The sequence below is a fragment of the Phyllobates terribilis genome, unplaced genomic scaffold (assembly GCF_046119375.1).
Source record: "Phyllobates terribilis strain yellow unplaced genomic scaffold, ASM4611937v1 Scaffold_3__8_contigs__length_932513732, whole genome shotgun sequence".
NCBI lineage: Eukaryota > Metazoa > Chordata > Amphibia > Anura > Dendrobatidae > Phyllobates > Phyllobates terribilis.
Genome location: NW_027362763.1, coordinates 207,806,149 through 207,822,558, shown reverse-complemented (window position 1 = coordinate 207,822,558; position 16,410 = coordinate 207,806,149). Strand labels below are relative to the sequence as shown.

The 16,410-nt window shown below is 41.9% G+C and overlaps 1 protein-coding gene across 3 annotated transcripts in view; it reads right to left on the bottom strand.

Moving 5' to 3' along the window:
* Positions 1-16,410, bottom strand: part of PAX3 (paired box 3) — an 87,617-nt gene that overhangs the window by 18,233 nt on the left and 52,974 nt on the right. For all 3 annotated transcript variants that reach the window (XM_073674618.1, XM_073674616.1, XM_073674617.1), the window contains exon 5: positions 111-319. In XM_073674618.1, coding sequence (XP_073530719.1) covers positions 111-319 — 209 coding nt within the window. The remainder of the gene's footprint in view (positions 1-110; positions 320-16,410) is intronic.

The window sequence follows — 16,410 nt, the reverse complement described above, 5'->3', positions numbered from 1 at the left end:
AGTACAAGAAAATGAACCTGGTGTAAATGACCGATATCTGTCACAATAGGGACCATAAAGTAATCTCAATATTAAACTGATCCAGGAACAGGCAGAAGTGTGCACATTACCTGTACTCGGGCCTCGGTTAGCTTGGCTCTTTGAGCAAGTTCTTCCCGAGTGTAAATATCTGGATAATGAGTCCTCTCGAATGCTCTCTCTAGTTCCTCCAGCTGTTCGGCTGTGAATGTGGTCCTGCTTCTACGCTGTTTCCTCTTCAAGGGAAGGTCTGGTTCAGAGTCAATGTCAGAACCTTCTTCAGACTGAGGGGATGAAGGAGCTGAAAGAAACAGATCACAAAGGTCAAAACCTACAATAATTAGTGCCAAAGTGATCAAATGTTCCAAAATTTTGAAAAAAAAGTGACAATGCAAATTCTTTAACTCTATAGTGGTTGAATCCTTTCTTTGATACATATTGGTCATGATTATTTAGTGGTTAACTATATTGGCCAGAAAATAGTTTCTCAATCAAAGCCAACTGAGAACCTCGAGGACGGTCTCTTGTGGCAATCTGTTGTATGACAGAAATCCAGCGTCTATCAAGTTTGTTTTAGACCATGGGAAAGAAAACAGTGACTTTTAAACTAAAACTTGGCTATGCTTATGTTACAGTCATACAAAACAAACAGGAACTTTGTAGCGAAGCCCAGCGGAAAAAATATAACATCATAGTATCTGGCTTTGTACATCAAAATAGGCACCAGGGAGGAAATTTGGCCAGAGATTATTCTTCAATCCACTAAGCTGTTATTTATCATTCAATTTAACCAAAACCCTTGTGGCATGTACTACATCATTGCTTGTCCCAAGCAGCGGACTTTGTTATCCCAGTCATTATAATAGAGCATAACGATATATGAAAGATATGTCAGCAAAATACACGCAAGTGACTTAGATGTTGGTTAAAGTTGACCATACAATTCCAATAGTTGTTGGACGACAGTTATTCCACCCAATCCCCTATACCGAAAGATATGTCAGCAAAATACACGCAAGTGACTTAGATGTTGGTTAAAGTTGACCATACAATTCCAATAGTTGTTGGACGACAGTTATTCCACCCAATCCCCTATACCCATGCACACTCAGTTCAAATGAGTATTTGTGTATTCCTAATGGGAAGAGGGTTATAAGCTGGAAGTGGCTGGTACTGGCTAATTTTTCGGGAAAAAATACGGACTGAGCATGTTGAAATTTTCCATGCTAATCCACTTCTTACCTGACATAGACCAAATGAATGTCAGCCGAACATGTTCTAACATAACAAATATTTGGTTAGTGCAGCTGGCTTAAGTCTAATGTATATGGCCACCTTAAGTGGGTATTCTGGTTGGAAGTAATTATCACAAGATAGGTGATAAGTTTTAGATAGGTGGGGATCAACTGCTGGGACTCCCACAAATCACCAAAACTGAGCACTTATTTCCTTAAAAATGATTGACAGTACAGATGCTTTACAACCATTCCATTAATTATTTATGGGACTGGCAAAGCTCGGTATTCGGCTTTCTCTGGCATTCCCATAGAGAATGAATGGAACAGCAGTCAACCTTGCTCCTTGCCGCTCCATTCTACTGGGACTAAATGTGGCTTATACTGGCAATTGAAGAGTTAAAGGAGATGGACGTTTCTGGTCGACTGTGTTGCTGTTGGAGAAGTAGTTGTTCCACACTGTAGTAGTGCTTAACAGTAGCTTTATTACACGTTTCAAGCTCATACTGAACTCTTTTGAAAAAAATGTATTGCGTAGGCTGTATGTAGTCTATTTTTTGCAAAGAGTTCAGTACAAACATGAAACATGTCATAAAGCTACTATTACTACTACTACTACCACAGCATGGAATGACTACTTCTCCAGCAGAAAGCACGGTCTACCAGAAACGTTCATCTCCTTTTACTCCTCAATATATTTGCAGATGAAGATCTCCTTCTATCCGCTGTATACTTTACGGCATACATGTCTAACTCTGGCTCATGAGCCAAATCTGGTCCTCAGGGTGGTTTTATTTGGCCCTCGACACCATAACCACCACCCCTATGTTGGGCCATTATTCTGTATGGCGGACTATGTGAGGACCATTATTCTGTATGGAGAACTAAGTGGTGCCATTATACTGTATGGATAAATATGTAGGGCCCATAATACTGTATGGAGGACTATGTAGGGCCCATAATATTGTATGAAGGACTATGTGGAGCCCATTATTCTTTATGGAGGACTATGTGGGGCCAATTATACTGTATTCTGGTTGAGCCAAGACTTTGTCCAAGTTTTCAATTTTGGCACTCTATGTGTTTGAGTTTGACATCCCTGATCTACGGGCATACAATGGGATTGTGACATGCACAACCTGGTCAGGTGAGAACCCCCCTCACATTCCCCCAACTCTATCCTGTACTGTATCACCTTATGTGCATTTGTCTCTCTTTTTTCTCTTTATTCTGGCAATTGGTGCATATCCCAGCCGTTGGACCCACACCAATCTTGAAATTATCAACTATCCTGTGGAGAGGTGATAACTTCTTTCAATCTGTAGAACCTTTTAACTGAATTATCTAAGTAATGTTTAAATAATGATACCAAACCCCTCAATTATACCCATCGAACACTAATACTTTGTAATTACAATATCTGCTTAAATTAATAGAAATTAGGTTGCCTCTAAAATCTATTACCCTTTTTTATTACATATCAGAGATTTTGTCTAAAAATAAAAACTCTTACATTTTTGTCCAGCTTGGGATACAATCAATTACAGAGACTCATGTGACCAGTGACTTATGACACGGAGCTGCAGTACTGGGCACACAAATATTTCCTGAGGCTACAGCCTGGGTCACGAGGGGTTATAGGACATGAGAGCAGTCTCTAATTCTGGAACTTCTTTTAATTAAACTTCACAGCCAGCCCAATGCTGCCACTTATTCTTAAAAGGCAGAACTTTGTAATCCAGCCAGGCTGGCTTTAGATAACTTTTCTGCCCTTGATCTCATTGTTAACAAAATCCCTTTTCTAATCCAGAGTCTTGAGAGCACGACTTTACCCGTTGTTTGCCACAAGGATTCAGAAAGGTTACAGATGTCTACCGCCACGCAACTAGCAGGCTGAATGTAATCTTTCAAAATTATGGTGTAAAGAATAATATCATGGAAAATATTCCTGAGGATCTGGCAAAATGGTTGCCTTATATATGTCCACACAAGCAAGAAACAGCAATAGTAACATTCCTGACAAAGTCAGGAGAGGTTTAGAGAACTGAATTAGAAGGTCTTTACCGTCATGCATGATTGGAAGGGGTGAGATTAGAAATATAAGACCAGTAGGAATCGGCTCATGACAGTGTGATAATAATCTTATCGTTTCTCATTACAGCTGAGCTTTGTTATGAGATATTTTATATTTTAACCTTTATATAAATCTTTCTTGTTTGATAAGCGATAATCTCCTATGTGAGGAGGTAAACTTGAGTTTCCATCATCCATCATGGCATACTAATGTATTTCGGAGACAGTTCTGCTATTTTTTATGCCATTTCAGTACAGTATAGAGGTAGGTTCTCACAGTCACCTAGATTTAGTGAACTTTTAACAATATCATTGTATCGTGCTAAAGCAGCAGTATGGTGATGCCGCCCCATATATATAGTTGCATCAGAAGCCAAGTTTAAAGATGAAGTGTCACATTAGGAATACAAGAACTTATGTTACACAGGACATAACTCCTCTTGCCAGCCTTCAGTAAATGACACCCAGCTTTTGTGGTCTTTTAGGATTTTTTTGTTGACTTACTTGGTTTGTCTTTGTTGGGGCCCCCGAGAAATGGCCTGTGGCTGGGGCCTTTTCTACCAATTTCCACGCTCCATCTGTGGTATCCATTAACAGAGTCTATACCAGCATTCAGGCCTCTGACACCTGCCTGGCAGGGAGTAGCATACACAAAGAAAACTGGACTGCAAAAAGGGGGAAGGAAGGAAAGTTTCTTTTTTTTTGGGTGGAGTGGGGGAGGCTAAAAAGGAGGGTGTGAAATGAACTCACAGCAGGGGTTAATCCAAGACCCTCTACTCTAGATCATTTAGCACCTGGAGCTGTAACCCCACCCTGTAGTCCACAAAAATATACATTTATCATGAGCCCCATCTATAGACATCAAGAGAATAGAAATCATAGCGCCTTGATTATTTTTTTTATACAAGATAATATATATTATATGTATGAATGTCTATAAATTGGGGAACTAATACATTAAATATTCTATTTTTTTATTATTATATATTATAATAATATTATTATTATTATTATTATTTTAGGAGGGATAGTCTGCTCAATAAATACTATGGTATCTTGAAAGAAAACTGAAGGTAAATTAAAAATCTAAAGAAAAGTTCACATATGTATGTATATGTGTGTATATATATATATATATATATATATATATACATATACATATATATATTCATTACATTTTTTTAGATTTTTTATTTAGTTTCGGTTTTTGTTCAAGATACTATAATGTATGTTGCGCTGGCTATCCCTCCAAAAATAATAGAATATTTAATGTACTATTTCCCAAGTTGATACACAGTCATGCGGTAATGTAATCATATTAATAATATAATTTCTGGAATACATCCATTTCCTAATTTGAATAATAAATTAAAAGTGATGAAAATCTAAATATAAATAGTGACCATAATGTATTTGTCTTCTTAGATTTAGGCTATATTTTACATTAAATGCCATAATGATATAATATTAAATATAAAAAATCTGACCTTACATTCTAATTGCATTTTCAGGTATTTAAATTTTGTTAATGGTAAAATATCACAACATGTTTGTATATGGTACATTATTTCTTAATGTGTTGTGATTTTTTTTTGATACATAAGCACATGTACAATTTTAAGAAAATAAATATTTACTACTCATTTGTATAATGAACTAATTGTAATCTGATGCTGAAACTTTCTCCAATAATTAAATTCTTGTTGAACTTTGCAAACTTAATGTTTTTTTTGTTTTTTTAAGTAATACAAATTATTGATATAAATAACATAAATTATTATTTTTTCATATTTAGCTCCTTATTATGTTTTTATTACTTTTAACAGTGTTTGTGAAAATAATAATAATAATAATGTGCATTTATTGTCTTAATGGCAAATATAAAATATTTGATTACATTTTACTGTGAAGATATTTGTGGAGGTTAACCGTAAGTATTCTTCAGTTCTGGTGGACATGATTTCATTTTCTTAACATTACTGAAGACCGCAGAACAGTGCTGCGAGTGTCTGCAGCAAGCTTATGTGAATGAGCACAGTGCTCAGGGTGTCTAGGAAAGCTCCATTGATCCTGTCCACACAAATAACCATAGTTCTGTCTATTTTTCACGGTGGCGACAAATTTCATGGAAATCGTCAGCCGTGAAAATATTATTTCACTGCAAAAAACCATGAAATTGTGAAAATCCCGCATTGTTAAATATAAATTTAATGAGCTATAGATATTTTTCACCAGTTAGGAAGTCAAAAGACGAGAGTTAAATTAAACACTAACCGAAAGAATTTGAACAAATCGCTAAATTCATTTACATTTCCGACAAAAAAATAAATAAAAACAAGCAAGTTACAAGGTTCAACACATGTACTTCAACTTCTCAGGTGTAATACTATAACCTGAATTACTGGTAGGCAAGTCTGCTTTATATAATTCATAAGTGAAAACTATAATGCGTATTTTAATTTAACCTTTTCATCACACTATAGTTTTGTTTTTTTGTTATTTATTTTTGTTTTGTTAATTTTTCTTTATTTCACTTGTTTTTGCTTTTTTTTGTTTTCAGTTTTTGTTGTTTTTTTTTTTTTTTGCAAGTGCTAGACTAATTGTAAAATCCATACACAACCAGGATGGATGAGGGAACATAATGGAGTGAGAGTTTTAGCTCATTAAATTTCAGGTCCAGCCCAAACTTTTGTTTACAGTTGTAGGAAGAGTATATTATTCAGTATATAGCCCAACCAGCTACCTTATCAAGACTCCCCCATCATCATGTCCAGTGGGAGCTGTTAATGAACTGGGTAATTGAGCTTGTGACATGTGTTACCAAAACAAAACAATAGGAAGAGGAGACAAATGGCCATTTTATTTGGCGATTAGAGGCTGGACCAGGCTTTCAGAGAGTCTCCACTAAGTAACTGTCTGAATACATAAAACAGTGAATTGAGGCCCAACAGCTGCACAGACAATAATGGGGAAGTGACAGCCACAGCCCCATCTGTGCTTAACATTTTGTTAAAAGAAATTACTTGACTAAGAAGGCAAAACGTACAGCTGCCCCCAAACACTGTCTAGCAAGCACTAGGGCATCCTCAAACTATTAAATGCACTATATAACAATGCTTCTTAACCTCTGCGATGCCGAAGGCAATGCATGGAACTAAACGTCAGCACTATTCAACATATATCGCAATATGCAACTTTTTGGTAGAATGTAAAATATCATCAACAATGCAATTTTTTTATCTGTAGACATATTTCAGATTATTTACAGGTTATGATATGACATCACTCCTTCTGCAGAGTACATGTAAAGTTAATATAATATTTTATTGCTTAGATCCACTAATATAACCCTGTTGGGTTCTTATCCCATAAACTGCAAAAGTCCTCAGTAAGTCCTTGATTCATCTTCTTCTATCAAGGTATGAATTATTCTTGTCTCCCATTTCTTAATTTTGCAAGAGCAACAACGAATATTATTATTATTATTTATTATTATAGCGCCATTTATTCCATGGCGCTCTATATGTGAATATGCCTAAAGTTACTTCCTACATTGGGTTGTCTCACAACTTTTCACAGTTTCATAGCTTCGTAGTTTTTATGGTTGAAGGTAGACTTAAAGGGGTTTTCCCACTAACAAAAGTTCATTTTAATAACTGGCTGTGTCTGACCGTGTACGGAACATACCACAGCTTCTGGGCAGGGGAGGAAGCAAAAGAGTATACAGACATTACAGCAGGGGATCGCAGAGGATTCATTTTGTGAGGTAAAATATTGTTTAAAAACAGGCACGGAAATATTTTATCTCACAAAATGAATCCTCTGCGATCCCCTGCTGTAATATCTGTGTTGTCTTTTGCTCCCTCCCCTGCCCAGGAGATGTGGTATGCTCCGTACATGGTCAAACACAGCCAATTATTAAAATTAACTTTTGTTCATGGGAAAACCCCTTTAAGTCCATCGAGTTCATCCTACAGCCTAATATGTTGATCCAGAAGAAGGCAAAAACCCCATGAGGCATATGATAATAGCTTTTTATTAGGGGAAAAATTCCTTCCCGACTCCAAATCCGGCAATCGGACTAGTTTCCTTTATCAACACCCCATTACAGAATCCAGTACCCATAACCTGTAATATTATATTTTTCAAGTATGACATCCAGGCCCTTCTTAAATTTTAGTAGTGAATCAACCATGACAACATCATGCGGCAGAGAGTTCCATAGTCTCACTGCTCTTACAGTAAAGAATCCGCATCTGTGATTATGATTAAACCTTCTTTCCTCTACACATATAGCATGTCACCTTGTCCCCGTTGCAGGCTTAGGTGTAAAAAGATCATTAGAAAGATCTCTGTACTGTCCCCTCATATATTTGTACATTATTAGAAGATCGCCCCTAAACCTTCTGAACGACAGGTGTGTAGTAGGATGCCCCCAACTTTCATTTTTTGTAGCTTGGATCTACCTATTTGCCTTTCTGAAGACTATAAATAAAATTGAGTGATAATAAACATTGACCATAATGGTATTTGAAACAGAAATTATTATTTTAAATGTTTAAAACTATATAGATTTTTTTTTATTTTTAAAGGAAATGCTTTTAATTGTAAGAATGATAACAAACAACAGGAAAGTAACGTAAAAGTTAGAATGATGCCATCACCCAGCAAAAAATAACTAAAAGTAAAAAAGAGATGTTATTACTAATTTAATGGAAAAAGTACAGACAAAGTTACTATATGGGTTCTCCCAATATGTCCATAACAATAACCTCTTAGTACTTGCCTTTACTATATATATACAGCCATCTTATTATGTCATAAAGTCATGTGAGAGAGACATAAGCATTGCGCTTCTGAAGTGTATGCCCCAGGCCTGGGCCAATTCGGCTGACATGAATTGCTCTTTCCTATATTCACTAACTGAATGTATCTACTGTTTACCATGTTGAGCTCTGAAAGATTTCGTGCAAAGCCTCTTTTTTCTGCTTTGAATACATTTAGGATAAAAATATATCCATCTATATACATATAGCAAATCACACATATTTTAGTCACTTTTAATAAATGCCTTTTTGTACGTTTTCTTCAAATCCTTAATGTCACCCCTCCTTATAAACAGTCTTTTCTTCTATTTTCTAACTTCAAGCAATTATTTTGTTTTGAAAATCATTCAGTGAGAGTCCATTTCAGGACATCTAAAAAAGGACAACAATTGGGCTAGGAATGTGTTACTGACCCAAAGATAAACTTTGACCCTGAGCTCAATGATCAGGCATCTTAAAATGCCTTGTCCCTTTTAATAGACTACTGCTTTACTTTCACAATCCACAAGCTGACATGCATTTAATATACATCTCCCAATGCCCTTTGCCTTGGCTATAAGAACCTCTGACCTCTCTATAGCACAATTCCTTTGCTCTCATTGAATAACACATTAACCAATTCTGCTCCTCCAGACCATGGATACAATACATTACTGATGCCTGCGCATGGCAAACCCAGATGACATCAAGCAGAATAACATCTATCACTCAGGAAGTCACAGTTAGTGAGACAAAGTGGGTAAAAATTATGCCTTAGATAATTCAATATTTATATATATATGTTAAAAATTCATAATGAATTCATATATATCTAGATAGATATGTACATATATATATACCTGGCAGAAAAGCTTTAGAGTTAACCAATTAACGCAAATGTAGCACCCTGAGGATTCGGCTGCTACAGGGGTATTGCACCTCAACCCAGAGGTGTGATATTCCACTCCCGGGTAAGGATGGAGTGTGGAACTGAGCTAGTAGGCTGCATGCACTACACACATCCCATTTCCGGGGAACAGACCGATGGTACTCCCACTAGAGAAATGTGCAGGTACGACAGTGTCTGTTCCTGGCTGGAGTGGGAGGGGGGTGGAACATCCCAGTAGTGTAGGGGCAGATAGGGGGAGCAGCCTGGGTAAAGTTAGGAGCTCATTGGGTGCTGGTCACCTGAGCTCACACATAGAGGGAGTATTTAAGGTGGGCACCATCTTAGATCAGGGTCAGTCTGTGAGACGTCAGTCAGTCAGTCTGTCAGAGTGTAACCTGAGAAGCAGAGCAGAGGAGAAGAGAGAGAGACCCAGAGGCGCAGAGGGGACCCCAAGAGCCCATAAGAGAGCTAATAGGGTGAAGGGTCGGCAACAGGGTACCGGATCCCAAGCTGGCAGAGGCTACAGCACACCTTAGCCAGGAACCGGAGGTCGTGGGCAGGATCTGCGTGGGCACTAAATCCACCCGGAAGGCAGACCAAGAATAGGGTCAGGGAGCCCAGAGGAGGCTTGACCAACAAGAGGCCCGAGGGAGCCGGACTTAGGTGGATCCCTGGTGGGAACGGCCAGAAGAAGGGAGAGACAGAAAGGAGCTCAGGACCACACTCCGGAGTTGCCTGGGAGTTGACCGAGTCCAGGACCTGGTGGACGCAGCACGGCTTGGGTGGTCACTGCTGTACACAGTGACCCGAGCAACACCAGTAAGTAAAACCCTGGAACTGCATTTTATGCCTCTGAGTCTCCTTGCTGCACCTTCACAACCACCATCCTCCACGGCTGACCCCCTGAGGCTATACCCCTCCCGTTGGGGGTTATACTACCTAAGCTGCACTCACATCATCAGCCTCAGTGGACCCTGCTGCAGCGGCGGCCGTATTGACCGCAATTCAACGGGTGGCGTAGTCGACACAAAAGAACATCTAGTAACATCTATAAGGACTGCCACACACTGAGTTTGACATCCTGGGCACGGACCGGGTCACAGCCACTCGGAGACTACAACCCCCATCTGATCCGGCTCCGGGTATCCCTAACAGCACTGGCCCAGGGGGTGCGTCAACTTTGGCGTAGTCGGCAGGATCACGTGCCCGCAACAACCGGGTACTGCGTGCCTGAAGAAAAGTTCACCGTTACCTCAAAAAGAAGTCTCCCGCCGGTTCCGGAGGGTCCCCGCCAACGGACCCCATCACAGGTCGTTTCCCGCCGGTTGTCCGCCATTTGCAGCTTTTTCCCGCCATTTCCAAAGATTTCCCGCCTTGGAAGAGCGGACGCCATTATGGGCGTGCCAGAGGGTGGCAAGAGGCCACCTCCCATCGTGGGCCAGGTCGAAGAATGGCGCCAAAAGCGGAAACCGCGCCCACCAACAGAGACTGTGATGCTGGAAGTGTCCATCAGCGTAAGAGAACTGCCCCTGGAACTGACAATCACAAAGTTGCCCCGGGACCACCCTCGATGTGGGCGGAGACAGAACAAGAGAACAAAGATGGGTGTCGCCTGGAGCAGTCTGGAGAGAGCGCACCCGGAGACAAGACGTCTGGAAGAGAGTCCAGAGAGAGCCTACCCGGAGATGGAGGGAGAGTCAGGCAGCACCGACCCAGTGGTCAGGAGCCTGTTGCAGGTCGCCACTCCAGAAGGCCTGCTGGAGATCCTAGCACAGCTCCCCCGAAACCGGGAGTGTGCACAGACCGCGTTGGAGGGCCTCGCACGGAGGATGGCCCGGGTGCAGCGAGAGACGTTGGCGGAGTGGAGCCGAGAGATGGCCCAGCAGACCGAAACCCGTCAGCGGAGCACGCCACCCGAGATGAGGAGACAGACCGCCTCTGAGGATGGCGCAGGAGGAATGAAGGCAGGAGACGGCGCCGAGAAGGGAGCTGAACGGACGGAGGCAGGTAAAGGGGACGTCTCTACCCCGAGCCGGGAAACCGCGTGCCTGCCCCAGCTCCCCGTCGCAGAGCCCGAAATTCCCCCTGCCGTGCCCGTCGCTGCATCGTCACCGCCGCAGACTAGGCCTCAACCGGAAACCGCGGCCGCGACCCCTGTGACGTCACACGCCTCGACCTCGAGCGTGGCCAAGCAGGAAATACCACCGGCCTGGTCGCAAGGCCTAGTACCTCCGGGCGCCGCAATACCAACAGCGCCCCCTACCTCCGCGGAGCCACGGGCCTGGCCGCAGGGCCGAGTAACCACGGGCGCCGCCGTTCTTACGGTGCCCTTTTCCTTTAGCGTGCCCCAAGCCTGGTCGCAAGGCCTGGTCGACCCGGGCGCCAATACCATCAACGCGCCCTCAACATCTAGAGTGCCGCACCTGGGTGAAAATCTATTTGCCCAGCATACGTGCCCGGATGGGCAGCCCTTTATATGGCCACCGGAGTTTCACCATCCCCGACTCCGGAAAGAGAGACCCCTAGACGAGCCCCTGATTCCGGCTCCGAAGCCTGTAAAGAGGACCTCGCCCCCGCTAGAGGAGGCACAGTTCGAGTGGGACCCCACCGGAGAAGACCTCATGGGGTTCACTCAGGAGACTCGGGCGGCCGCAGCAGAGCGTGCAGAGTGCTGCCGGCAGCAGCTCGAGGTCTTCGAGAGGGAGCGGAGAGAGAGGCGGGTCCGGGAACAGCAAATACAGATAAGGAGCGCGGAGCAGAAGAGCCGGACCAGGAGGAATCCCCGTGCAGCACATGGTCCCCCTTCCACCGGGACTGTGATAAAATTCAACATGCAGCACGGATGGGGCTTTATTAGAGACCATCAGATCCCCGGCGACGTCTTTGTAACCCGCAGAGACGTAGAAAGCCATCTGCCAGAGGGACACAGAGGTCGTGACCTGTACGTAGGGGACGAGGTCACCTTCACCCGGCACAAGTGTGCCAAAGGACCCTACGCCCTCCATGTGCATCGCCTGACGGAGGAGGAGCTGCGGTGTGAGGAGGAGCAAGAGGACCCGGACGGGTCTGAAACTGAAACCAACCAACAAGAAAGAGCAGGAGGACGCCGTCGTTGAAGTACGGTAGAGAGAGACTGTACATAGTTACCCGTCAGGGTATAAGAACTGTTCTAGTTAAAATATAGTCCCCGTTGGGACCAGCCAATTGAACTGATGCCCGTGTGTCCCTAGTTCCTAATACCTGGCCGAGGACTGAGAGCGGCCATATCCCCTTGTATATAGTTGCGCTTCCTAAAGCGCCCCCTACCGGTTTTATAGGAAACTGTTTTCTATGATGTATATGATGTTTTATATGTTTTATATGTTTATGAAAAAATAAATAAAAATTTTGTATGTTTTGGATGTTTATATTTTACAGCCCGAGGACGTGCTGTGATTTACCAGGGGGGAATGTAGCACCCTGAGGATTCGGCTGCTACAGGGGTATTGCACCTCAACCCAGAGGTGTGATATTCCACTCCCGGGTAAGGATGGAGTGTGGAACTGAGCTAGTAGGCTGCATGCACTACACACATCCCATTTCCGGGGAACAGACCGATGGTACTCCCACTAGAGAAATGTGCAGGTACGACAGTGTCTGTTCCTGGCTGGAGTGGGAGGGGGGTGGAACATCCCAGTAGTGTAGGGGCAGATAGGGGGAGCAGCCTGGGTAAAGTTAGGAGCTCATTGGGTGCTGGTCACCTGAGCTCACACATAGAGGGAGTATTTAAGGTGGGCACCATCTTAGATCAGGGTCAGTCTGTGAGACGTCAGTCAGTCAGTCTGTCAGAGTGTAACCTGAGAAGCAGAGCAGAGGAGAAGAGAGAGAGACCCAGAGGCGCAGAGGGGACCCCAAGAGCCCATAAGAGAGCTAATAGGGTGAAGGGTCGGCAACAGGGTACCGGATCCCAAGCTGGCAGAGGCTACAGCACACCTTAGCCAGGAACCGGAGGTCGTGGGCAGGATCTGCCACGATCACCCACTAAATCCACCCGGAAGGCAGACCAAGAATAGGGTCAGGGAGCCCAGAGGAGGCTTGACCAACAAGAGGCCCGAGGGAGCCGGACTTAGGTGGATCCCTGGTGGGAACGGCCAGAAGAAGGGAGAGACAGAAAGGAGCTCAGGACCACACTCCGGAGTTGCCTGGGAGTTGACCGAGTCCAGGACCTGGTGGACGCAGCACGGCTTGGGTGGTCACTGCTGTACACAGTGACCCGAGCAACACCAGTAAGTAAAACCCTGGAACTGCATTTTATGCCTCTGAGTCTCCTTGCTGCACCTTCACAACCACCATCCTCCACGGCTGACCCCCTGAGGCTATACCCCTCCCGTTGGGGGTTATACTACCTAAGCTGCACTCACATCATCAGCCTCAGTGGACCCTGCTGCAGCGGCGGCCGTATTGACCGCAATTCAACGGGTGGCGTAGTCGACACAAAAGAACATCTAGTAACATCTATAAGGACTGCCACACACTGAGTTTGACATCCTGGGCACGGACCGGGTCACAGCCACTCGGAGACTACAACCCCCATCTGATCCGGCTCCGGGTATCCCTAACAGCACTGGCCCAGGGGGCGCGTCACAAACATGTAAACACTTTCTGTTATTATAATTCTATCCAAAGATTAGATAGATACACAGATTAGATAGATAGATAGATAGATAAATAGATAGATAGATAGATAGATAGATAGATAGATAGATAGATAGATAGATAGATAGATAGATAGATAGATAGATAGATAGATAGAAATATATGGGATAGATAGATAGACAGATAGATATGGGATAAATATTAGATAGATAGATAGATAGATAGATAGATAGATAGATAGATAGATAGATAGATAGATAGATAGATAGATAGATTAGATAGAAAGATATATATGGGATAGATAGATAGATAGATATGGGATAGATAGATGATAGATAGATATGAGATAGATAGATAGATAAATATGGGATAGATAGATATGGGATAGATAGATAGATAGATAGATAGATAGATAGATAGATAGATAGATAGATAGATATGGGTTAGATAGATAGATAGATAGATAGATATGGGATAGATACATATTAGATAGATAGATAGATTACATAGATATGGGAAAAATAGATAGATAGATATGGGATAGATAGATAGATAGATATGGGATAGATAGATATTAGATAGATAGATATGGGATAAATAGATAGATAGATAGATAGATAGATAGATAGATATTAGATAGATATGGGATAGATAGATATTAGATAGATAGATATGGGATAGATAGATAGATAGATAGATAGATAGATAGATAGATAGATAGATATGGGATAGATGCATATTAGATAGATAGATAGATAGATAGATAGATAGATAGATTAGATAGATATGGGATAGATAGATAGATAGATAGATATGGGATAGATAGATAGATAGATAGATAGATATTAAATAGATAGATATGGGATAGGTAGATAGATAGATAGATAGATAGATAGATAGATAGATATGAGATAGATAGATAGATAGATAGATATGAGATAGATAGATAGATATTAGATAGATAGATAGATAGATAGATAGATAGATAGATAGATATGGGATAGATAAATAGATAGATATTAGATAGATAGATATTAGATAGATATGGGATAGATAGATAGATTAGATAGAGAGATATGGGATAGATAGATAGATAGATAGATTAGATAGATAGATAGATAGATAGATAGATATTAGATAGATAGATCGATAGATAAATAGATAGATTAGATAGAGAGATATGGGATAGATAGATAGATAGATAGATTAGATAGATAGATAGATAGATATTAGATAGATAGATAGATAGATAGATATGGGATAGATAGATATTAGATAGATCGATAGATAAATAGATCGATTAGATAGAGAGATATGGGATAGATAGATATTAGATAGATAGATAGATTAGATAGATAGATAGATAGATAGATAGATAGATATGGGATAGATAGATAGATAGATAGATAGATAGATAGATAAGGGATAGATACAGCACAGATCAAAAGTTTGGACACACCTTCTCATTTATAGATTTCTCTGCATTTTCATGACTATGAAAATTGTACATTCACACTGAAGGCATCAAAACTATGAATTAACACACGTGGAATTATATACTTAACAAAAAAGTGTGAAACAACTGAAAATATGTCTGATATTCTAGGTTCTTCAAAATAGCCACCTTTTGCTTTGATGACTGCTTTGCACACTCTTGGCATTCTCTTGATGAGCTTCAAGAGGTAGTTACCGGAAATGGTCTTCCAACAATCTTGAAGGAGTTCCCAGAGATGCTTAGCACTTGTTGGCCCTTTTGCCTTCACTCTGCGGTCCAGCTCACCCCAAACCATCTCGATTGGGTTCAGGTCTGGTGACTGTGGAGGTCAGGTCATCTGGCGTAGCACCCCATCACTCTCCCTCTTGGTCAAATAGCCCTTACACAGCCTGGAGGTGTGTTTGGGGTCATTGTCCTGTTGAAAAATAAATGATGGTCCAACTAAATGCAAACCGGATGGAATAGCATGCCGCTGCAAGATGCTGTGGTAGCCATGCTAGTTCAGTATGCCTTCAATTTTGAATAAATCCCCAACAGTGTCACCAGCAAAGCACCCCCACACCATCACACCTCCTACTCCATGCTTCACGGTGGGAACCAGGCATGTAGAGTCCATCCGTTCACCTTTTCTGCGTCGCACAAAGACACGGTGGTTGGAACCAAAGATCTCGAATTTGGACTCATCACACCAAAGCACAGATTTCCACTGGTCTAATGTCCATTCCTTGTGTTCTTTAGCCCAAACAAGTCTCTTCTGCTCGTTGCCTGTCTTTAGCAGTGGTTTCCTAGCAGCTATTTTACCATGAAGGCCTGCTGCACAAAGTCTCCTCTTAACAGTTGTTGTAGAGATGTGTCTGCTGCTAGAACTCTGGGTGGCATTGACCTGGTCTCTAATCTGAGCTGCTGTTAACCTGCGATTTCTGAGGCTGGTGACTCGGATAAACTTATCCTCAGAAGCAGAGGTGACTCTTGGTCTTCCTTTCCTGGGGCGGTCCTCATGTGAGCCAGTTTTTTAGTAGCGCTTGATGGTTTTTGCAACTGCACTTGGGGACACTTTCAAAGTTTTCCCAATTTTTCGGACTGACTGACCTTCATTTCTGAAAGTAATGATGGCCACTCATTTTTCTTTACTTAGCTTGCCATAATACAAATTCTAACAGTCTATTCAGTAGGACTATCAGCTGTGTATTCACCTGACTTCTGCACAACACAACTGATAGTCCCAACCCCATTTATAAGGCAAGAAATCCCACTTATTAT